This window comes from Staurois parvus, unplaced genomic scaffold (assembly GCF_062004578.1).
Source record: "Staurois parvus isolate SC_StPar_1 unplaced genomic scaffold, SC_StPar_1.0 ptg000439l, whole genome shotgun sequence".
Taxonomy (NCBI): Eukaryota; Metazoa; Chordata; class Amphibia; order Anura; family Ranidae; genus Staurois; species Staurois parvus.
In genome coordinates, this window is record NW_028318235.1 from 2447278 (window position 1) to 2472207 (window position 24930).

General features: G+C 40.0%; 1 protein-coding gene across 2 annotated transcripts in view; it reads right to left on the reverse strand.

Moving 5' to 3' along the window:
- Window positions 1–61: 61 nt before the first annotated feature.
- The window catches only part of YJU2 (YJU2 splicing factor homolog), a 71723-nt gene continuing 46854 nt past the window's right edge, over window positions 62–24930 (reverse strand). Inside the window, exons 3-9 of one of the 2 annotated variants that reach the window (XM_089687873.1) lie at window positions 23692–23836; window positions 20589–20723; window positions 20061–20242; window positions 19849–19969; window positions 14608–14643; window positions 13382–13559; window positions 62–3124 (exon numbers count right to left, since the gene is read on the reverse strand). In XM_089687873.1, the coding sequence (XP_089543999.1) occupies window positions 3033–3124; window positions 13382–13559; window positions 14608–14643; window positions 19849–19969; window positions 20061–20242; window positions 20589–20723; window positions 23692–23836 (889 nt within the window). In that variant the 3' untranslated portion in view covers window positions 62–3032. The remainder of the gene's footprint in view (window positions 3125–13381; window positions 13560–14607; window positions 14644–19848; window positions 19970–20060; window positions 20243–20588; window positions 20724–23691; window positions 23837–24930) is intronic. The other variant, XM_089687874.1, reaches the window with a different exon arrangement.

Here is a 24930-nt window from a genome sequence, read left to right on the forward strand (position 1 = left end):
AAAATATGATAGACTGCAACAAGTTTTAAATAAAGGTAGCAAAAAATGTAAAACGTACACATTTTCTAATGACATTAACAGTTTATTCACATAAATGAAACCTCCAGATTTTGCAAGTTAACAGTACATAAAAAATGCCTCCACCTTTCTCCCAACTGCAGTGACATTCTTACAAAACTAGCCACAATGATTATAGTGACTAAATAGGCACGTTTGGCACATTTCAGGTTGCATTGAAATGTAGCCAAAATTGCATTAACTGCACGTTGAAGTAGTGCAATATGACAGACGTTAAACGTTATGCAGCTATATGTGGGTAGTTTTAAAAATAAACTTAATTACTCTGCACTCTGGCTTTTTTATATTGATGAAGCCAGACACACAAAGTCTTATGATTTCCTGTCCCTGTACCAGCCCCTCTGCTTTTGAATAAATATCTGTTTGTATACCAATCCATTCATCATAATCCCTTGGTGACAGGTGAGTACATTGGTATATCACCATTGTTCCTCACCTGACCTACTTTAACTCCCATGAATGGGCGCTGTTTATCTGGACACCCATTCTTTATGTCAGGAATGGACTGGCCAGCAATGGTGGGACTCACCTGCCTTTTGATCTGCAGTACCAGGGCTGGCCAGCGGGTGCTCCCAGCAATCAGAGACTCAACTTTGCAGCCAGCTAACACCTGGAACTGATTATGCTGGGGTATTTAAGGGATGGCCAGACCCACAGACTCTGCCTTGGTGTGTGTTTGTCCTGGGCCCTGTATCTGTCCTGCATCCTGTTTCTGTTCCTTTGCTGACCCTCTGTACTACGCTGCTTGCTACCTGTTCTGATCCCTGGCTTGTGACCCTGACCATCCCTCTGCTTGACCCTCTGTACTACGCTGCTTGCTACCTGCTGAACCTGGCCTGTGACCCCGACCATTCTCCGCTTGTTCCCCCTGTACCTACCTGCCCAATTGATATTGACCCGGCCTGCCTGACGACGCTTGCTTGTATGTACTGTTATCTGTGGGTGGTTGGTTTGGTTTGTTTGCACTGTATTATGTTTAGTATTGCACTGCGTTTATGTTTGTATTGTTAGTGTTAATAAATTATATTGTTTATCCCATATCTGAAGTCTGCGTTTCCCTGCGTCAGTCACACATCTCTGGTCATACCTGGGAGCCCTGACACTTTAGCTATAAATGGGTTTCTAGGTAACCAATACCAGTCATACGAATCAGAGCAGGTGAAGTGAGGTCAATGGAAAGATTCACCAATGTTCTCATTCCAAAGCAGAATTTTATGATAAAAAGTTTGTGTATGCACAGATCCATTTTGTGTACTTTTTCAGTACAACAGAAAATAAAAAAAAAATATTGTGCAATTTTTCTTTTTTGTTAGTTAAAATTTAGTTTTCTTTTTTTTTTTTTTTAGTTGTCTCAAAAACCTCTAATAACATACACCAAAAATGCATAAAATACAAGGAAATTGACATAAGAAAGTCCACATAATCAGTATAGCTCCATTCACACGGATGTATCTATATGTGCACCTGTGGGGTGGAAAGGGCAATCTTCACCCACACAGGATGCACATGTGTTCCTCATATCCACGTGCAGGCAGTGCTATTCATGTATATTGGGTTAAAAAATAAATAAAAAACCAACCCTGCTACTATCTCACTATAAAGTAAAACTCCAAAATACTTGTGGGTTGCACCAAACACTGATGTCTGTTTTCGCACCCAAGCAAATTATGTGAATATGGTGGCAACCTCCTTAACCCATTACTAATATTTTATATACAAATAAAATATGTGAAATGGCTACTTATGAATGATGGTGGAAACCACCAACCTTATTCTATAAGCATTATATAAAACTAGATCAACATTTACATGCAAATAAATAAAACAAAGTGTATTCGCAACTTGGTAGAAACCCCCAAAATATAATAACCAAACTGGATATGTATTTGTAAAAAAGTCTTTATTTAGTATTGTTTGATTGTATGGATATATATATATAATTTTCATGGATCACAACTTTCGGAGTTGAAACTATTGTGCACTGCAATACTGCTTTATTGAAGTGTGATTATGATTTTGTTCATAGATGTTTGAGATGGCACATGTTGATGTATGAAGTTGGTTATGCAATTTTGGGGGTTTCTGCAATCATTCAGAAGTTATTAATACACATTGCAGTAACAGGAGGAGGAGGTTGTCACCATTATTCACAAGTTGTTATTCACTGGTGTGAAGACAGAGGGTAGCGCTACATTTTACCATATACACGTCTATTGGGTTGCAGAGGCTGCACAGACACAGCTACTACTCCCAATTTGATAGCTGTGCATGTGCAGGTGTGTGTCCCTGAACGCATACTGTCAGCAACTGGGGACATGTACCCACACCCGCACAGCTGTCAAATTGGGACCAGCAATTGTGTCCTTGCAACTGCTGCATCCCAATATACACAAATGAAACTGCCTGCACATGGATGCGTGGAACACCTTTGCATCACATGAAGGTAGACGGCCCTTCGCACAGGAGTGCAAAGATATACCTATGTGAATGAGACCTATGACTTAACTTGACCTGCTGATCACATGGTATCTCACGTGTGTATAGAACTCAGCAATTATAAACCCTACCTGTTTACAAACAATATGCACAAGATTTCCAGGTCAAGCAAAGACATGCTGATCAATGTGACTATTGTTTCTATCTTACAGGGATTGCTTTCATCATTGATCACAATGTATTTTGCCGAAACTGCAAAATGTCATTAAATTAACAGACTTTGGTGAAATTTCAGAAACGCAAAATTATCTCATCCCTAGTGATTAGTAATGTATTGGTAGAGTTACAAAAGTTATACCTAACAATTCACAGTCTACCTGTCTTGGATGGTGAAAACATTTGCTATACCCTACAATTTCAGCTGAAAAAAGAAAAAAAAAAAAAAAAAAAAAAAAAGCACATAACTAGAACAACCAGAGATTTCAACATCCACAACTTCCCTGGTAATTTACTTTGTTCTAACTGCTGTCTTCACTATCAGAGTACATTCCCAGCAAAGACAGAGATGATGCTTTTGAAGCTGTTACACAAGGAAGGTCAGTGGAGTTACCTATAAAAGAAAGGAAAACATCAGCAAAATATGCAATTATGTTGCACACAAACATGTTTACACACAATGTAAAAATGTTTCCAGATCTTCACACAATTTTAACCACCTCCTGCCCGCCATATAGTAATATGACAGACGCAAGGTGGTTCTCTCGTTCTGGGAAGATGTCATATGACGTCCTCCCATTCTGAGCGAGCAGCGCGGCGACCACCCTCGGACACAGCGGATCACCGATCCACAGAAAGAGCCGAAGATGTCGGCTCGGTCATGTGATCAGCTGTGTCCAATCACAGCTGATCCCATGTAAACAGGGAAATGCCGGTTATCGGCATCTCTCTCCTCTGGAGCTGTCAGCGTGAGGAGCGGAGAACCGGTAATCGGCATTCCACAGAGGGGACATGTACACTGATCATCAGGGCACTGATGATCAGTGTGCCCTGATGATCAGTGTAGCCCCAGCAGTGCCACCTGTCAGTGTCCATCAGTGCCTTGTGCCAGTGCCCATCAGTGCCGCATATCAGTGCCTATCAGTGCACATCAATGTCACATCAGTGCCCATATGAGCTGCCTTTCAGTGTCACCTATCAGTGCTGCCAATCAAGGCCGCCTATCAGTGCGTGTCAGTGCCGCCTATCAGTGCCCGTTAGTGCCGCCTATCAGTGCCCTATATCAGTGCTACCTACCAGTGCCTCCTCATCAGTGCTACCTACCAGTGTCCATCAGTGCCGCCTATCAGTGTCCATCAGTGCAGCCTCATCAGTGCCCATCACTGCAGCCTCATCAGTGGAGAAAAATCACTTATTTACAAAATTTTATAACAAACTAAGAAAAAACTTTTTTTTTTTCCAAAATTTTCAGTGGTTTTTGGTTTAAGAAAAAAAAAAACAACAGTTGATTAAATACCACCAAAATAAAGCTCTGTCACGAAAAAATGATAAAAATTTCATATGGGTACAGTGTTGCATGACCACGCAATAGTCATTCAAAGTGTGACAGCTCTGAAAGCTGGAAATTGGCCTGGGCAGGAAGGGGGTATAAGTGCCCTGTAGGCTTGTGGTTAAATGCTTTTTTTTCTCATTTCGGGAGAGTTATAACCCCCGTCAGGAATTTAACTGCTTAAAAAAAGTAAACACATTAAAGTGTAACTAAAGGCAAAAATGTTTTGTGATTTTCATAACAGTAAGAGAGGGTTACCTGTCCACAGAATCCTCCACATATGGACAGAGAGGTGGTTCGTTCTCATGATCTGGGGGGTTTGTGGTAAAAACATGTCCCGACTATGGGGTTTTACCATCCCCCAAACTGCAAATGTAGCTGAGCCCTTCCTGTCCTGAGCGCTCTGTAAGGCTTCTTTCACTGATGCGCTGTAGTTTACCGTACCACAGTTGTATTCTTACGTTATTGAACAGGTCATCATAGGACTGGCCTAGATGTATTTTACAAAACAAAAGGATAGTCAAGGAGTTTGCTATGTTAATTTTATGCAAGATTACCTTGGCACTTGGGGGCCAACTTGTTACACATTCAAAGGAGGTAATTTGCAAACTTGCAAGGGTGATAAAATGCAGATTGCTCAGTCAGACTTGAAAGGACTTGGCCAGTATCTACTATCTAATAACATTAAAATGGGTATTAAGTATGGTAAATAGTATTCTTGTTTATCTCATGGTAAAGAAATGGTTTAGGAAATATATAGACAACTTTGATTAGAATGTATGACTGCATCTGTCCAAGCCCAAAAGGCATTACCCGTCACCCAGCAGATCAAAGAGGCTACTAAAAGTGGCCAGAGTGTTTGTCATTTTACTGAATTGGGAGAATGTGTATATTAGGGAAGGTTCTTTTGGTTGTGACAGGAGAAAGTAGGTCCTATGAGGGTTTCTGATGATTGCATGAGTAGTCTGGGTACCCTGTAAACTGACTTGTCTGTACCTCTGTTTTATGGATTGTCACTGAGCAGATTAAATGCATCTTTATGGAAAAGAACTGTTGGACTAGTTGCTGTGGGAAAACACATTTATAAATATACACTCATCCGTCCTCTTCATGACATAAGACAACCATTTGCTTTATGAATTGTTTCTGAGCCCATTAAATATCTCTGGGAAAAGAAACACTATACTCCAATTAATAGAAGACAACAGATTGCTGCCATGCAAGTGTCCTGTGAGGGGGATCCAGAAGCTGTGCTGTTACTCAAAAGTCTGGTGGTGACTTCAGGGGTCTGATTCACAAACTGAACATCAGAATTATTATCTAGAGGCTGGAAAACTGAACAAAGGACTGTGCTGTGGACCAGAAGAATCCTATGAGAATCCAAAAATCCTAAGAGATGACAGAAGGCCATGAGGACCCAAGAAGGACATTCTGAATCCAAGGGCCTGGAGAAGATCATAAGCCTAGGAGCCCAGGCTGAGTGTACTTTGTTCCTTATTAACAGATAGGCGTTTTGTTTTTGAATCGTTCTATGGATAGTTGTTACTTTTGTTGAGAGTATAGGAGTATTTTTTGTATCTGGGTGTTAAAGTGTATTCTGCAACAAGCAGCAGTGTTTGGTGGCATTACTCTTGCTTTGGTGACTTTGTGCTGAGTATACTTGTGTATCTCAATAACAGGGAGTTTTGAAAAAGGTGGCACATGTAAAAGGACACTGAGGCTATTGTACAAGCTATACAAGGATCTGCTGATCTGTGGTGGCAGGCACAAAAATGGGTGGATGAAAAGATTTGTGGCAAAAATTTAAATACACATAAGGTGAAGTATGTACTCATTTCTGCTGCTGGCAGGATAGCAGATCAATACAAATCTGTTTTCCAGCAGAAGCAAACATTGGAAGATGAGATGGAGATTTTAAAAGTTGAAGTTGAAAACTTGAAATTTATTGTCCAGCAGGCTGCTGAATTTAAGACAGACAGTAAGCATTTTACTAATGAAAATAAAAATTTACACAATGAGATTTGTTACAGAATGTTTGGAGAATGCCCAGTGTGCTATACAGGAGATATGCTCCAAACGTGATGTTTAGACAATGGTTTTGTAGCAGCTGTTGAGAAATAGAGAATGGGTCTGACCGAGCATTGGAAACTAGTAATGCAGTGGCAGTGGACACATCGGATGAGTCTGTTGTGGGTGAATGTTCCTCAGACGAGAGTGTGAGGTCTCAAGATTCCAGCCATTGTAATTTGTCTCAGTCGTCATGTGCCCAGAGAAGGGCTTATTCAGGGAAGCCAGTTCTGAGATGTTTTGCTTGTAAAAAGGTGGGGCACATTGCACGATATTGTTTTGAAGGTAATAATAGTAAGCATACCCCAAAACTGCAGCAAAACACTCTGCAAGGTGGGGAAATTCTCTCAGGCATGTTGGACACAGTATCCAAAGCCAAGTTTTCTGGGGTCCCCTACCACCGCTCCTGGCTCCTCCTTCCCACTGGGTGCCCCCATAGCAAGCAGCTTGCTATGGAAGCACCCAAGCACATGTGCTCCTGAGCCGCTGCTCTGTGTGTCCATTCATACACAGAGCCACAGCTCAACCCTACCCCCTGTCTCCTCTTTGGCTCACTGGCTGTGATTGACAGCTGTCACAGCCAGTGATGGGGCTAAGACTCCATATAGCCGAGGTTCTCGTGCACATCGCTGGATCACGATGGGGCTTAGGTAAGTATTAGGGTGGGCTGGGGGGACTACTGCACACAGAAGGTTTTTTACCTTCATGGATAGAATGCATGAAGGTAAAAAACCTTGAGCCTTTACAACGACTGAGTTTGAGCTAGGGTCTTAGAAAATGCGCATAGTCCAGACAGCAAAAGCCTGCCAAGTAAAAAATGCCTTAAAAGAGGGTTTTAGGCTATTTCTCAGCTGTGTCCTGGAACACAGGATTATCTTCTACAGCAGGGGTCTCCAAACTTTCTAAACAAAGGGCAAGCTTACTGTCCTTCAGACTTTAGGGGGGCCAGAGTAGCCAGTGGGAGTAGAAAATGTCCCAGCGAAAGTAGGAGTAAAAAACATGACAAAGTTTATAGTCAGTGGAATGAGGAATAGTGTCCAGTCATTGGTATTAGTTGGAGGAATAGTGCCCCATCACTGGTATTTGTTGGCAGAATAGTGCCCCATCATTGGTATTAATGGGATGAATAACGCCCCATCATTGGTGACAGTGGGAGCAATAGTTCCCCATTACTGGTACCAGTGGAAGGAATAGTGCCCCTTAATTGGTATTGATTGGAGGAATAGTGCCCCATCATTGGTGCCACAATGTAAGTGACAACTGATATTTCCTGTTAATATTGTAACTGGGATAATGTGTGCTAGCAGGGTTGAAGGTTTTGTGCAATGCACAGTGTGCCGCATGGAGCAACAGCTCCAGGATGGATACCACTGCGACAGATGTGAGCGGCTTGCCCTTCTGGAAACTCACGTTAGAGATCTGAAGGAGCAATTTGCAACACTGGGCAGAACCAAAAACCTTGAAAGGGGGCTTATGCTCTCTGAGCAAGTAGCTAATGGGATTGATGTGGAGGGCGGAGGGGCTAATCAGGATTATCAGGTAGGAAGATGGGTTACTGGGATCCCAAACAGATTTGCCAAGTTGGGTGAAGATGTGGGGGTGGCAGCCCTGGATGTCACTGCTATCCTTAACAGCCAGGAGGGCAGACCATCTGGGAGGGGTGGTGAGGGTAGTGCAGGAAGGCCTAGACAGCTGGTGGTAGTAGGGGATTCTAAATCAGAAGGACTGACAGAATAATTTGTCACCAGGATCGCCTCAACCAAATGGTTTGCGGTCTCCCTGGTGCCAGGGTTTGGCATGTGGTGGACCGGGTTGATAAATTACTGGGAGGGGCTGGGCATGACCCAGCTGTCTTGATTCATGTTGGAACGAATGACAGAATACATGGAAGGTGGAGGCTCCTTAAGAATCAATTTAAAGAACTAGGCTGCAAGTTGAAGGGAAGGATCTCCACGGTGATATTCTCTGAAATATTACCTGTTCCATGCGAAACTCAGGAAAGACAGGGGGAGATTAGAGAACTCAATGCATGACTGAAGACCTGGTGTAAGAGGGAAGGATTTGGGTTTCTAGAGCACTGGGCTGACTTTTCATTGGGGTGCAACCTATATGCTAGAGATGGTCTGCACTTAATGGGGGTCTGCTGTGCTAGGGAGAGGTTTATGGGGAGGCTGGAGGAATATTTAAACTAGGATCGAGGGGGGAGGGAGAATTCGATTATAACGGGGTAGACAAATCAGACAGGGGTCAGTACATATTGCTGGGTGGAATGGGGAAAGATGGGGGGGAAGGCTATGGCAGATGATAAGGTGGTTCCCATGTCCACAAGCAACCAGTGGAATTGGTACCATTTGTATGAAAATTAAAAATATGCAAAACACGTGTGAACAAGGTGTCAATGAATTAAAGTGTTTGTTCACCAATGCCAGAAGTCTGCCAAGCAAAATAGGTGTGTTGGAAGCTTTGGTGCATGAAGAAAACTATGATTTAATTGGTATTGCTGAATCTTGGCTTCATTCTTCACATGACTGGGCCATTAATATTCCTGGCTATGTTCTCTTTCTGTCTCTATGTGAGAAGTGATCTCAGAGCGAGAGTGTGAAAGAGGACCTAGTTGATGGAGAGTGTGATGAGGCTGAAGTATTATGGGTGGAACTGCACATAGGGGTGCGTACTACAAAGGTAATCATTGGAGTTTGTTATAGGCCTCCCATTGTTAATGAGGAGGTGGAAACGCAGCTCCTTGCACAGATCGAAAGGGCTGCAAGGGCTGGGACAGTGATAATAATGGGGGATTTTACCTACCTGGAAAATGACTGCACTAATGGTACTGCAGGAACAGTTAAAAGGACAAAAATGTTTAAACCTACTACAGGACAATTTTAATGGTACAATTCATAGAAGCTCTTACTAGGAATGATGCTCTGCTGGACCTGGTAATCTCAAACCATGCAGAGCTTATTACAAATGTCTATATAAAAGAACATCTGGGTAACAATGACAATAACATGATTTCATTTATTGTTAGCTGTAAACAGCGAGCACATGCGGGAAAAGTAAAAACGCTCAATTTCAAGAGAGCTAATTTTCCAAGGCTGAGAGCTGCTCTCCAAGATTAAACTGGGAGGGAATATTGGCATCGATGAACACAACACAGAAATGGGAGTTCTTCAAAAAGAGTGTATGTGAACACACTGCAAAATATATTCCCATGGGCAACAAGTTTAAAATGCAAAAATCAAACCTATGTGGTTTACGGCCAAAGTTAAAAAAGCTATAAATAAGAAAAGAGCTTTTATTAAATATAAAATTTAAGGAACGCTATCATCCTTTAAACATTACAAAGAATATAACAGAATATGCAAAAAGGAAGTAAAGGCCGCAAAAATTGAAAATGAACGACACTATGCAAAAAGATAGCAGGACCAACCCCCAAAAATTCTTCAAATATATTAATAGTAAAAAAGGTCCAGTCTGAGCATGCAGGCCCTTTACAAAATAATCTAGAGAGAGTGACTGGGGACAAAGAGAAGGCAAATGCATTAAATACCTTCTTCAGCTCTGTGTATACAAAGGAGCATGGGGGAGCTCTTGGCCATAATGGGTATGGTATTGGCACAGCTCCAGATGATCCACAGTGGCTCACAACTGATATGATCCAGAAATATTTAGACATAATAAAAGGAAAATAAAGCACCTAGACCGGATAGCATACACCCATGGGTCCTTAAAGAATTGAGCTGTCATTTCAAAGCCATTGTGTTTAATTTTTAGGGATTCTTTAATGACTGGCATAGTACCACTGGATTGGTGTAAGGCCAATGTGGTGCCAATATTTAAAAAGGGATGAAAATCTTTACCAAGTTTTTATAGACCTGTTAGTTTAACTTCTATAGTTGGGAAGATACTGGAGAGTTTAATAAAAGACCGCATAGATGAGTTCTTCCTGGAAAAAAATATTTTAAGCAACAGACAACATTGATTCATGAAAGACAGATGTTGTCAAACAAATCTGATTTCTTTTTATGAGGAAGTGAGCAAAACCTTAGACAGAGGGGTGGCGGTGAACGTGGTATACTTGGATTTTGAAAAAGCATTTGACACAGTTCCCCACACACGGCTAATGTGTAAGGTAAAGTCTAGGGGCTTGGAAAAATCCATATGTAAATGGTTAGAAAACTGGCTAAAAGATCGTATTCAAAGAGTAGTGGTTAATGATTCATATTCTGCATGGTCTAGGGTTGTCAGTGGTGTACCCCAAGGTTCAGTGTTGGGACCCTTACTTTTTAACATATTTATAAACGATATAGGGTCTGGGAATTAAAAAACCCCATTTCAGTCTTTGCAGATGACACCAAGCTGTGCAATGGAATAACGTCCTTACAGGATGTCTTCAACTTACAAGCTGACCTCAATGCTCTGTTTAATTGGGCAACTATGTGGCAAATGAGGTTTAATGTGATAAATGTAAGGGGCTAAGAATATGCATGCATCATACATACTAGGGGGAGTACAACTGGGGGAATCAATGGTGGAGAAAGATCTGGGAGTTCTGGTAGATCATAAGCTTAATAATGGCATGCAGTGCCAAGCTGCGGTTTCTAAAGTGAGCAAAATCCTCTCTTGTATTAAAAGAGGTATAGACTCCAGAGAGATATATCATATTACCCCTGTACAAATCATTAGTAAGACCTCATCTGGAATATGCAGTTCAGTTTTGAGCATCAATTCACATAAAGAACATTGGGGAACTGGAGAAAGTACAGAGAAGGGCAACCAAACTGATAAGAGGCATTGAGGAGCTCAGCTATGAGGAAAGATTAGAGAAACGGAATTTATTCTCTTTTGAGAAAGGGAGATTAAGGGGGGCTATGATCAACATGTATAAATACATCAGTTGTTTATATAGTGAACTCGGTGTAGAGCTATTCACCCTGAGGTCATCACAGAGGACAAGGGGGCACTCTTTACGTCTGGAGGAAAAGAAATTTTATCTCCAAATATGGAAAGGTTTCTTCACAGTGAGAGCTGTGAAAATGTGGAATAGACTCCCTCAAGAGTTGGTTCTGGCCAGCTCAGAGGATTTCTTTAAAAAAGGCCTGGATTCTTTCTTAGATGCACAGAATATAACTGGATACCAACATTTATAGGTAAAGTTGATCCAGGGAATATCCGATTGCCTCTCGGGGGATCAGGAAGGATTATTTTTCCCTGCAGGAGCAAATTGGATCATGCTTTGCTGGGCTTTTTTTTACCTTCCTCTTGATCAACTGTGGGTAGGATTATAACTTTGTTTTGTTTTTAATGGTTGAAATGGATGTACTTTTGTCTTTTTTTAGCCAGACTAACTATGTAACTATATTATTATGTAAACTGGTGCCAATTCTTGGTGTTATTACTGCGTAAACTGGCACAACTGCTGGGGGTTATTACATAAACTGGCACCAATGTTTGAAATTCACCAATGCTGGGGGTTAATACTCTGTAAACTGGCAGCAATACTGGGGGTTATTATAGCATAAACTGGCACTAATGCTGGGAGCAGAAATTGTCACCAATGCATTGAAGGTTATTGCACACACAGAGTTTTTTACCTTCATGCATAGAATACATGAAGGTAAAAGGCCTTGAACCTTTAGAACCACTTTAACCACTTCAAGTCCAGACACTTCCACCCCATTCTGGTCCAGGCCAATTTTCATCCTTCAGCACTGTCACACTTTGAGTGACAATTACTCAAGTATGCAACACTGTACACACAAGAAATTTTTATAATTTTTTTTTTTTTTTGTAGAGAAAGCTTTCTTTTGGTGGTAATCAACATGGGTTATTTATTTTTTGCTACATAAATGAAAAAATACCAAAAATGTTGAAAAAATGTTTTTTCTTAATTTTACAAATAATTAATCTTTCTTCCTAAAATTTAGGCCAAAATGTATTCTGCTACAATTTGTTGGTAAAAATAACCCAAAAGTGTGTATATTATTTATTCTGCATTAAAGATATAAAGGCTACAAACTATGGTATATATAGTATATTTGAAAATTGATCAGTTGAGACCCTAAAATGCCGGATGCTGGTATGGGGTATGATGTGATCAGGATGCTGGTATGGGAAATGGCACTGTTATTGTGAGCACTGGTGACACTGGGTCAGGCGACAGGGGGCTGGCTGCACTATTTATATTACAGTGGGGCAGTGATCAGGGACACTGCGGCTGGCACTGCAGTCAGTGTACAAGCGCTGTGACAGCATTGTAAACTCACAGGCTGCAGCAATGGTTTTCTGCTCTTAAAGCCAATCTTTGTGAGAGCAGAGATAACCAATGTTTACTGTCAGTTTGCTGTAACTGGACAGAGCAATCACATGGTAAAACACCATGTGATCACCCGGACACAATAATGTAACAGTAATGTGATCTGATGTGTCCGGGGGACACACGGATCACTGGGCTCCCAGGTGCGCGCTCTGTGAGCCACGCACGAGCCTCTGATGCAGGACGATGACCAGGAATGTCCATTCGCACCAGCATGTATCCTATACAGCTGTTTATGTACATGGATCAAACAGGAAGAGGTTAAAAAGACACTGATTAATTCACAAAAAATTGTGTGCCATTTTTAACTGGGCACCAGATGGCTTTGTCCCTGCACGGATTAGGGTACAGAGAAGATTGACTACCCCCCTAACCCTGTTGACGTGCTCCGAGTGTAAGGTAGCTGGGCCATTTGTCTTCTATGCGTGCTATGACTTTCCTGTTGGCTCAGGGGTCATATTGATAAGGTGAGCAGCCACAGTTATCTTTGGCGGTGGGATTGAGCACCTTCACACCTGGATGTATAATATGCCACGATTTTGAATCACTGGATAACCTAATACTTCTGCTGGTTGGTGCTGGTGGTATATGGACTCTATATAGGACTTACTAAAACCTGGATTTACATCTTTTTTTATTGCGCTGCATTTTATATGTTTTGTATTATTGATTGAGGTATTGTGGCTTTTACCTTGAGTATTCTGCTTGCAATATTGATATTGACTTATAGGTTGACTGCGCTGATTGTTTCTGTCTTTTAGCAATAAAACCTTAACAGGTGTTCTAACCTGTCTCCACTCTGTTCAAAACTAACAAAAATAAAAAATAAAAACAGCAAATCATAAAAGGTTCATTAGCCCCTTGCATTCTGACATTCTGAAAAATTGTAGTGCAAGAAGTGAGTTCACAAAAAAAACAAAACAAAAAACAAAATATACCTTTGCATTTTAAACTTTCTTTACAATGGATCTGTGTACTCTTAGAAAGGGCAGCAGGGGTGGTTCTGTCTGTATCAAGGCCAGAGATCCTCTGCTTCCTCACAAGGCTTGAGATTATCTGTTGACTATGAGATCTGTTCCTTTTGCTCTCCAATTTTTCACTGCAGAGCCTCTTGTTCTTGTAAGAGAAATGGTTAAATATGCTTAGGTTTTATTCCATGTTTAATGTGATTAAATACCAAACATATAGATGTATATAGCCAGTAGACAAGTAAAAATTCACTTCAAACAACACACAACAAAAATAAATAAAACAAGAAATCAAAAAAGGGGAAGGATACAATAACTATAGCACCAGTAACTGAGGTAATTTCAAGTTGGCCATCACTGACATTAAGTGTATAATGAAGCATATATCCTAACAATTAACTTATGTGATCCCTTTTGGTTATATATATGTCAAAATAACTGCCAGAAGAGCTGCTGGATTGTTGGATTCTTCTACCCTTACCAGTACTAACCTGCCCTTAACTAAACCTGACAACCCACCAACATTCCATCAGGGATAAAGCAGAAAGTGTTCAGTAAACAGTTACAACAATGGCAGGTTCATCCAATTATCAAATACTGGGACAAGAATTACATCCAAGTAGATGCTGTTTGTTCCTCAGCTGCCTGTGTAGTGGCACTGCAGGAATGCACTATGCAAGCAAAAAGGGGATATATACAATACCTGTAGCAGCAGTAATTGAAGTAAATATCTTGGCAAGGTAAGGTAAAGCAAATGACAGTACAAAAACAGTGCCAATGAACTACGCAATATGGGCTCTGTCTAGCCACTGGCCAGTATGAATATTGTCTCTTTGCCTGGCCAACCAGCAGTCCACAGCTCCTGGTTTGTGTTCTGTACAGCTCATGCAGCTGCCCTCTCTCTCTTTCCCTGGTGCTCTCTCTCCAGAGCTCCCTAGCCACTGGACCTCTCCCACTGTGTTCAATGGGAAAGACTAAAAGTTCCCAACCACAGTCAGAATCCTCCTCTCTCCTTGCTCACTCCTTTCTTCTGGCAGGATTAACCTCTGGAAATTTTCGAGGTGAAAAATCTTCAGCAGCCTCCAATAAAATGTCAGTGCTCCCCTTGCCTTCTTCAAATGTAAGTGAGCCAGACTCTAATTCAGGTTCTAATGTATGTATATAAATCGGGGGAAGAGGCAGAAGATAATTTTCACCTGTTGGCACCAGCTGTTTCCAAAAGTGGATATAGCCTTTGGAATAGATAAGACATAATGGAAGAGAATTTTATTTTAGTCAGACAGGTCACATGCATTGTATGCAGGCGAACAAGTAAAAATTTTACTCTGGGCTGTTAAGCGATCAAAACCCACAACATTTCTCTTACTGGACCTACCTTCAACTGCACAGTCTTATTTTTTCCTCTAATCACAAAAAAGACTTTGTGAGACTGCTGACACCCCTGAAACTTTGCAAGTGCTATGGCCATGACAGAGGTACCTTATTACACATTTGGTGGAAAAGCTCTTTCACAGCCCCCTTCTGAGGATTTGCGAGTTGATTGTATACATAATGGACACTAAGTTACAATTCACTCAACTTGCTTGCATATTTCTTATTACTCTCTGCTTAGTGCTCCCAAATCCTTAATTCCGTGATACTGGAAAACTACGAATATGGTAAAGGAGTAAATACGCATTTTTGATGGCATTTATCACATGGAGAAAACGCTGGCTATCACCAAAGAATCAACTGATCAATTTCAGAAATCTGGACAGCATGGTTATTTTTCTATTCAGGGGAGTATGACAAACTAGTCAACACCTGGACAGACACTAAGGCTCTATTCACTTGATTATTTCTTTAAACTTCCCCATAGAATCTGCTGAGTTTTACTTTTTTTTTTCCCTTATTTCTTTCCTGTACTTCACTATGGCTATATACTTAACATTGTTACTGCATAACTGTTTTCTGATATGGTCATGGATACTTCATTACATTTGTATTTTTATCACAACGTTATCCATGGCAAAGACATTATGATCCTTATGCAATGCTCAACCTGTACTATGATATTGATCGTTGGGCTTTGTAAGCAATTGTCATGTTGTATCAGATGCTGGATAGTATTTAATGCCTGTAAGATGTTATGCTTAAAATAAAAACTTTTACTGTTAGGAAAACTGATCTGAAGGCAAGATAGCTGAATGTTCGTAAAGAAGGTGACAACCCATCAGTCACTCCTCAGACCCTCTCATTGGTCACAGCATGTCTATCAACACCCTCCTCAGGGATCAGAAATGAGGGGCTGGGGCTGCATCAGCAGTCTAGAGTTCTCTTTTTACCATCAAAGAAGGAACATCAGCCAAGATCTATAGGAAAATAATTCAGTGTCGCTCAGGGTGTGGTTGCCATCATCCCTGTTTGTATAGTATAAAAGATTTTTTTCTTACATTTGATGGGATTTTAAAGGCAACAATTAAATACACAAGAGAAACTACTTCTTTAAAAGAATCAACATTTTATTTGTACATCCAATAGATCGTTAAAGTTTTTACTCTACAAACACATACAGAATGGATATCAAAATACTTCCAGAGCAAATCGAGCTACTTCTTGAATTCAAATATTATAATGTGTTCCAATATTGATCCAGTGGTATCCCCCATAGCCGATTTCCATCTTGCAACCTTTAGGTTTGATTACAGATATATTCATCCTGGGAATGAATATATAGTTAATCAAACCTAAAGGTTGCATGATGGAAATCAGCTATGGGGATACCACTAGATCAATATTGGAACACATTATAATATTTGAATTCAATAAGTAGCTCAAATTGCTCTGAAATGTATCTGATATTCTGATATTTGATAGCTTTATTTGATATTTATTCTGTATGTGTTTGTAGAGTAAAAACTTTTAACGATATATTGGATGTACAAATAAAATGTTGATTCTTTTAAAGTAGTAGTTTGCCTTGTGTATTTAAAGGTTGCCTTTAAAATCCCATCAAATGTAAGAAAAATTATTTTATACATCAGCCAAGATCTACGAGAGTCACTGATCCATCTTATGCTCATTGACTGACTTTTGCCAAAGGCACAGAACCAGGACATTGCTAATTATTTTCACTTTTAAAACAGTTTTGTTTCTCTGTTGTATTATTGTCTCTCTTTTCCCTTTGTAATACCCTTTTATCTGTTAATATTTTGTTTGCACAGATTTACCTGCTTACATATTAAACATTTTAAAATTGCAAAATTATCTCTGATGCACTAAAGCAGCAAGAATTCCTGTCTCTTTGAAAAGTGCTACCATGAGGTAAATCTCTGAATACACAGTGGCGAAAATTATCTGACCCCCTGCAGATTTTGTAAGTTTGCCCACATACTAAGAAATGAAGGGTCTATAATTTGTATCATAGGTGTATTATAAATGATAGAGACAGAATGTCAACCAAAAATCCAGAAAAACACACGATACAAATGTTATCAATTGAGCTGCAGTTCAATGAGTAAAATAAGCATTTGATCCCCTACCAACCAACAATACTTCTGGCTCCCACAGACTGGCTCATGTGCTCAAGTGTTACACAGATTAGTCCTGTCAATTTAAGAAGGTGCTCCTACGACAACTCATCAAGTGTATCAAAAACACCTGTCCACAGAATCACTTTCTTCCATTCAAACCTTATCACCATGGGCAAGACCAAAGAGCTATCAAAGAGCGTGAGGGACAAGATTGTAGACCTGCACACGGCTGGAATGGGCTACAAAACCATCAGCAAGAAGCTTGATGAGAAGGAGACAACTGTTAAAGCGATTATTCGCAAATGGAAAAAATACAAAATAACCATCGAATCGTCTTCGGTCTGGAGCTCCATGCAAGATTTCACCTCATGGGGTAAGGATGATCATGAGAAAAGTGAGGGATCAGCCCAGTACAACATGGGAGGAGCATGTGAATGATCTCAAGGCAGCTGGGACCACAGTCGCCTAACAAACCATTGGTAACACAATATGCCACCATGGATTGAAATCCTGCAGCATCCGCAAGATCCCCCTCCTCAAGAAGGCACATGTACAGGCCTGTCTGAAGTTTGCAATGAACATCTAAACGATTCAGTGAAGGATTGGGAGAAAGTGCTGTGGTCAGATGAGACCAAAATTGAGCTCTTTGCAATAACTCGACTCGCCGTGTTTGAAGAAAGAAAAATGCTGACTATGACCCTAAGAACACCATCCTTACAGTCAAGCATGGAGGTGGAAACATTATGCTTTGGGGCCATTTCTCTGCTAAAGGAGTGGCCAATGGACAGGGGCCATGTATTGTAAAAACATGGATGAGAACTTTCTTTACTCAGCCAGAATACTGAAGATGGGTCATGGATGGGTCTTCCAGCATGACAATGAAACAAAACATACCGCCAAGGCAACAAAGGAGTGGCTTAAGAAGAAGCACATTAAGGTCATGCAGTGATCTAGACAGTCCCCAGATCTTAATCCTATACAAAATTTATAGAGGGAGCTGAAATTTCGAGTTGGCAAGTGACAGGTAAGAAAACTTAAGGATTTAGAAAAGATTTCTATAGAAGAGTGGACCAAAATCCCTCCTGAGGTGTGTGCAAACCTGGTAACTAACTACAAGAAACATCTTACCTCTGTGCTTGCCAACAAGGGTTTCTCCACCGAGTACCAAGTCATGTTTTCCCTTGGGATCAAACACTTATTTTACTCAATGAAGTACAACTCAATTTATAACATTTGTATCAAGTGTTTTTTCTGGATTTTTGGTTGATATTCCATCATTTAAAATACATCTATGATAACAATTATAGACCCTTCATATCTTTGTAAGTGGGCAAACTTACAAAATCTGCAGGGGGTCAAATAATTATTTTCCCCACTGTACCGGTCTGTGTTGACAGTGTGCGTTACAGACGTTTCGTTTAAGTCATAATTGTTATCGCTAATAGTGTAAATGTTTGATATTGACATTAAAACACCTGGTGGTAGAGTAAAGAGATAACTGCGTAGTTAACGTAACCCAGCAATGATCGCTCTTAGTAGGCTGGCACTTAGATTATGGTTCTGCGAGCTGGAAAATCTTTGTGCAAGGCAAGGCTGAGTGTGCTATTATTGCGTATAAGTGACAGCGCGTGAATTTGACCAGCCATTTGTCACACGTTGGTGAAGGTGGCCAGGGTCTGGCTCTACATCAGTCATACAGACTTAAACTGAAAACAGACAGGAACTCGATGTTGAACCCAGAATCAGAACTAATGAATCATATTTTAATATATGTTTTTCCTAAAGCGTTTGTTAAGTCTTTTTTTTTTTTTTATTGTTTAAAATAAACATGTTATACTTACCTGCTCTGTGCAATGTTACAGCAGAGAGCAGCCCCGATCCTCCTCTTCTCAGGTCCCCCACCGGCGCAAATGGGTCCTCTTCTTGGTGTGCCACAGAAAGCCGCTTCCTATTGTGGCACACCTGCGGGCTTGACCCCCGAGCTTTGCTGCCTGCATCTATAGACACAGACAGTGAGGCTTGAGCCCACCCTCCGCTCTATCATCACAGGATTTGACTGACAGCAGGGGGAGGCAATGCAAAGTCTGTGAAAGCAGGGAGAAGAGGAAAGAAATGCTGCAGATGGGAACATTGCTAGATCTAGATCAGGTTTAGGTAAGTTCACAGGGGGTTGAGAGGGCATTATACATACTGAAACTATTTTTAACTTAAGGCAGAGAAAAAAAACAAACATACATACATTCTCCTTTGGGTGATCTATATAGAGTGCAAGGATTTTAACAAACTTTGCTACAGATTTTTAGTTATTGTTATTCTGAAGGACTAGCGATTTGTCTGTGTCCACGTGCAGAGTGAATCTAATGGGAGTGAATGCATAATTATCAATCAGCTACTGCACTTGCAGGGCTCTAATGAGGAAAATTGCAAGGTCTGCATTCTTTTAGACGTAATTTTCTATTGGGAGTACTTTACCAAAAATTACATTTATGTTGCAGGGGGTGCCTAAAATCTGACTTGTATCATAGGGCAAACTTCTGGGAAAACATTGAGCAAATCACACAAGCAGGAAATGATGTGTCTAGGGGTGTTCTCTATATATTCTATGTACAGAACACCTCCAGGTAGCCATATAGCACTGCACTTTACAGAAAATTACAGAGCTGCAGATTGAAAAGGAAAGGAATTTTTAATAACATACAATTGCAATATGACTTGTGTCGCAGTTGTATATGCTATATTCCTTTTTTTTTTTTCATTTGATATTTTTCCCCCATAAAAGTGGAGTTGACCTTTAAAACCACTTTGAATTTTATCTAAAATAGAAATTTGTCATGCTATCACTCACTATGACTGTTGACATGCTATTTCACAGTGCAACCAAAAAATTCCAAATACTTAAATGGATGGCTGTAAAATGTTAATTACCTTTGCCAGAATATCAGTTTGAATGGTGTCCACAGGTTGCTTAGGCAAAACAGGGGGATATTCTTCATCAGAATCAGAATCAACTGTCAGATGCCTTTTCTGAGCTTCATTCAGCATTGCCCTAGAGAATTTCCATGTAAGAAAATTATATGTATTATAACAGTTTTCCATGTAAACTACGGTGCTAGCTTCCACTCAATTCAACTATTTACCTCATCTCTTTCTCGTCTTCTTCTTCCTGTCGTCTCTTAATTTCCTCTTCTGTTTCTCTGTAGTGAACCAGCATAGAATCAAAGTCCACATTTGCTTGCCGTTGGTTCAGCTCCTTCAACTCCTGCAAATTTTCTAACACATCCATCTCCATTTTGGAGTCCTTTGTCCTATTTTCGAGAACCTATAACAAATATATGCATATTCATCAGTGCAACTTTTTTACCCACAGAGGCATAATGTTTTGTTTTTGTTTGGCCTATTGGGTCAAAGAAAGGGTCTAAAAAGCCTCTCCCAGCATATTCATAAGTGTCTTCTTTTATTCTCACTCTTCTGTTCTTTCAGACTATCCACTTTTTCCTCTCTCTGTAACCTGCCTTTCTCCCACTGTAATTCTCTGTTGCTACCCAAAATACAAAAATTTCTCTGCTGGGTTCGAATCAATGCAAGTGCTTTGTCTTGTGGTAGAAAAACAGCTTGGGGACAACGTTTTTGACAATTTCCTAGCACATTCATTATTGTTTGGATACCTTCATTGGGTTATTGAGCTCCTCCTCTTCTCTTTCCTTCTGAAATCGTTTCTCCTCTTCTTCAATAAGTTTTTCTGCTTGGAAGTTGCGTGTAGCTCCATGCTCCATGGCATAGTCTGTTTTCTCTGGGTCGGTCTGTCAACACAATAGACACCAATTGCACAAATAATAATTATACAGTACATTTCAACATACTTACAATACCCCTTTGAACACGTAACACATACATACATACATACATAGGTATAACAACAACAGCTTCAAATCTTTCAGGAACTGTGCAAATGATGCACATCTGGATTGAAGTTGATGTTGGCGAATTCTGCTTTCCAAACAGAGGTGAAAAAGAATTTTTGACTTACAGCCAATAAAAGCTGCTTCCTGGATTACAGTACCATCTCTTTAATCATTATGACTGGGTCCTATGCAACTACAGTCAGGTGAATTAACACTGGCAAAAAAATTTTTGGCATACCTTTAAACTCCATATCTTGGAGTACAGTACCAGACAGACTGAGTATATATATATTATTATATATATATTATTTATATATATAAAGTGGCAAGAAAAAGTTTGTGAACTCCTTAAAACTAAACCAAAAACAGTAAAATCAGTATGTATATAAAAGCATGCTGGTTATACTCACTGTGGAACCTGAGAGGTTAATCCTCTGCATTGTGTAAAAATGCTGTTTAATCCTGACTTCTATGATCCACCCCTTCTTCCAGTGAATCCAGACATATCGTGTGGAGACACTCTGCACAAGCTCAGTTTGGTGTGTACTGCTAGAGAGGTTGTTTGTTATCTTGAGAGACTGAATGTGATCAGCACAGGACCAATCAGCACTGTCCACACAGAGGTCAGGGGTTCTTCATCCTCCTAGAGCAAAATTAAAACTCCTCCTACAAGCTTTAACCACTGCTCGGTTGGACACTGATAGAAGTCACAAGACTGCTCTAACTGCTGATGAGAAAAGGTATTTAGCAGTTTATATTTACCAAAATAATTGCACTACCATGTTCTGTGGGAGACCAGATATAGTGAATGCAAGGCCCTGCATTTAGTAACACTTTAACTGTTTTTCTGCAGTAATTTGCTATAAAAAAATTAACTGATCCTCATCTAAGTCACAACAACAGACAAAACACAATGTGGTTAAGCTGGCAAAAAACAAACAATTGTAATTTCTCAAGTCTTTATTAAACACACCTATTAAACATTTACAGCTGAGGAAAAAGTAAGCGAACCCACAGACTAAGGCTGGCCATACATTATACAATTATCTGCAGATTTTCTGCCCAATTTCCTTTAGATTTACCTTCAACTATGTAGTGCAAGGGCCTGCCTAATTGGATACAACTGAAAGTGTTGTTTAGGTTTGTCCTCCTATTATATGGTTTTTGGTAAATCTAAACCAAAAATCTGCAGATAATTGTATAATGTATGGCCAGCCTAATTGCTTCAACAAAACCTAATTGGATTTAGTAGTTTGCACACCTGGAGTCCAATTAATGAAATTAGATTGGAGGTATAGTTTAGAGAGATTTTTAATGATAAGATATGCAAACATTTTAAGATTTCTGTTCATAAGAGGCATCAGCTGATATGAATCCTGCCTGGCAAAAAGGTGCTCTTTGAAGCCATATGATCAAAAGAAGTTGATCTGCATAAGGCTGGAACCCTACAAAGCAATCTCAAAATGTTTAGGCATCCATCAGATAACAAATTGTCTATATACAGTGCCTTGCAAAAGTATTCATACTCCTCGAAATTTTCCACATTTTGTCATGTTACAACCAAAACCGTAAACTTATTTTTTGGGGGATTTTATCTGATAGACCAACACAAAGTGGCGCATAATTGTGAAGTGGAAGGAAGATGATAAATATCTAAAAAGTGAGGCGTGCATTTATATTCAGCCCCCTGAGTCAATACTTTGTAGAACCACCTTTCGCTGCAATTACAGCTGCAAGTCTTTTTGGGTATGTCTCTACCAGCTTTGCACATCTAGAGAGTGAAATTTTTGCCCATTCTCCTTTGCAAAATAGCTCAAGCTCTGTCAGTTTGGATGGAGAGCGTGTGTGAACAGCAATTTTCAACTCCTGCCACAGATTCACAATTCGATTCAAACACATGAATATCCTTTGAAATAAACCATTCCATTGTAGCTCTGGCTGTATGTTTGGGGTCCTTGTCCTGCTGGAAGGTGAACCTCCGCCCCAGTCTCAAAAGTCTTTTGCAGACTCTAACAGGTTTTCTTCTAAGACTGAACTGTATTTGGCTCTATCCATCTTCCCATCAACTCTGACCAACTTCACTGTTCCTCCCAAAGAAAAGTATCCCTACAACACAATGCTGCCACCACCATGTTTCATGGTGGGCATGATGTGGTCAGGGTGATGTACATTGTTAGTTGTCTGCCACACAAGCCTTTTGCTTTTAGGCCAAAAAGTTTAATTTTGGTCTCATCTGACCAGAGCACATTCTTCCACATGTTTACTGTGTCCCCCACATGGCTCCTCGCAAACTAAATTTACTAATTAGGTGACCTCTGAAGGCCACTAGATTTTAGTTAGGGGTATCAGAGTAAAGGGGCTCGAATACAAATGCACACCACACTTTTCAGATATTTAATTGTAAAAAAATTTGAAAACCATTTATCATTTTCCTTCCACTTCACAATTATGTGCCACTTTGTGTTGATCGATCACATAAAATCCCAATAAAATAAATTTAGGTTTTTGGTTGTACCATGACAAAATGTGGAATATTTCAAGGGGTATGAATACTTTTTCAAGGCACTGTAAGTGTGTAAAAATGCGCCTTGTCGCCATTTGCATGAAGCAGGTTGCAAATATTAAACTGCTGCAGCAGTTTTGGAAGATGTCCCCGCCCAAAAAAAAAATAAAAACACTTTGATCATTTACCCGCAATATTTCTCACACTCCCCTATAAAACCTTTTTCCTTCACCTCCACGTGTATTTTTACCTGACCTATACACACATAGTATATATTTAGTACTGCCATACAGCAAATATGCATTTTATACAATTAGTGTAGCAACAGAAAAATAAATGCGCATTTATAGCAATTATTCAAACCTTAAATGTGATTTCCGCTAAACAGCGTGTACACTTGATGTAAAAACGAAAGATTGGGAGTCCCAAATACTGTTCATTCTGCACAGTTTCTTTCCTTGCATTGAACTTCTTTCCTTTATAGATATACTCTCCACAAGTTTTACACCTGTTAAAACCATAAAGAACAAAAAAAGGCAAATGCATTTCAAAGATTTCCAATCATTAAAGATAGAACACAACAAATATATGCTAATTTATGAAAGGCGTGGTAGCATTTGAACTTATGAAAAGTTAAATTAGATGTACCAATAATTCCTTCTCAAAAAATATTCTACAACAATCCAGTTGCTAAAATGAAAGTGCAAAAGATATACTTCCCATTAAAAGAGAGAATATCGGTGCAAATTAAACAAAAATTTGGACAACTAAAGCAATTATTTCTGTGACGTTAAAGGATAAGTTTAGACAAAAATAATAAATGCACATTTTTTGTAGGTAAAAATATGTGCATTTATTATTTTTGTCTACAGGAGCCTGGAAAGCACTGCACTAGCAATCTGTAGATCGCCGATGCCATGCAGGTCTCCTGCAGACCTGTCAGAATATTAGCTTGCCGTATGGGATGTACAAGTAAGCAGATATTCTGACAGGAAGCTTCGATGAACTACCACGGTGATCCACAGCACCGTGGAAGTTAATTGAAAACTACAAGCCCACAGCCGCTAAGGCTGCTGTGACCTGACATTCATTCATGCACGGAAATACGTGAATGAATGACACAGCCGTATGGGTGAACACCCGCACGGCCACGCTGTTTTCAAATTTGACAGATAGTATGGGGAGACTTCCACCCATATTATCGGTGGGGGGGGCAGCTGCGGCTTTGGGAAAATGTTACATGTTCCACCCTAAAAATGGGTGGAACATGTAACATGTTTCCAATGGGGGAACCTATCCTTTAAAAAAAGCTGCTTCATTCAGATATGTGCAAGCTTGTTTGTATGTGCACATTGTAGGTACGGCAGTACAATCATTCCAATGGGCTGCCCTACTCGTGAGAAATGTGAGGAAAAAAGTCACTGACTCTTTTTTGAAGTCATGCCAAACCGAAAGTCGTGCCTCAGCTGCCATTAAAAATGAATGGTACCCCCACACATTTACTAAAATGCAGCAAGTTTTTCTTTGGATCAGGAACAAGAATAATTTTGCATGCATTCCATATTTGCAGAGATGTGGACCTAGCCTAAACATACATGTAAA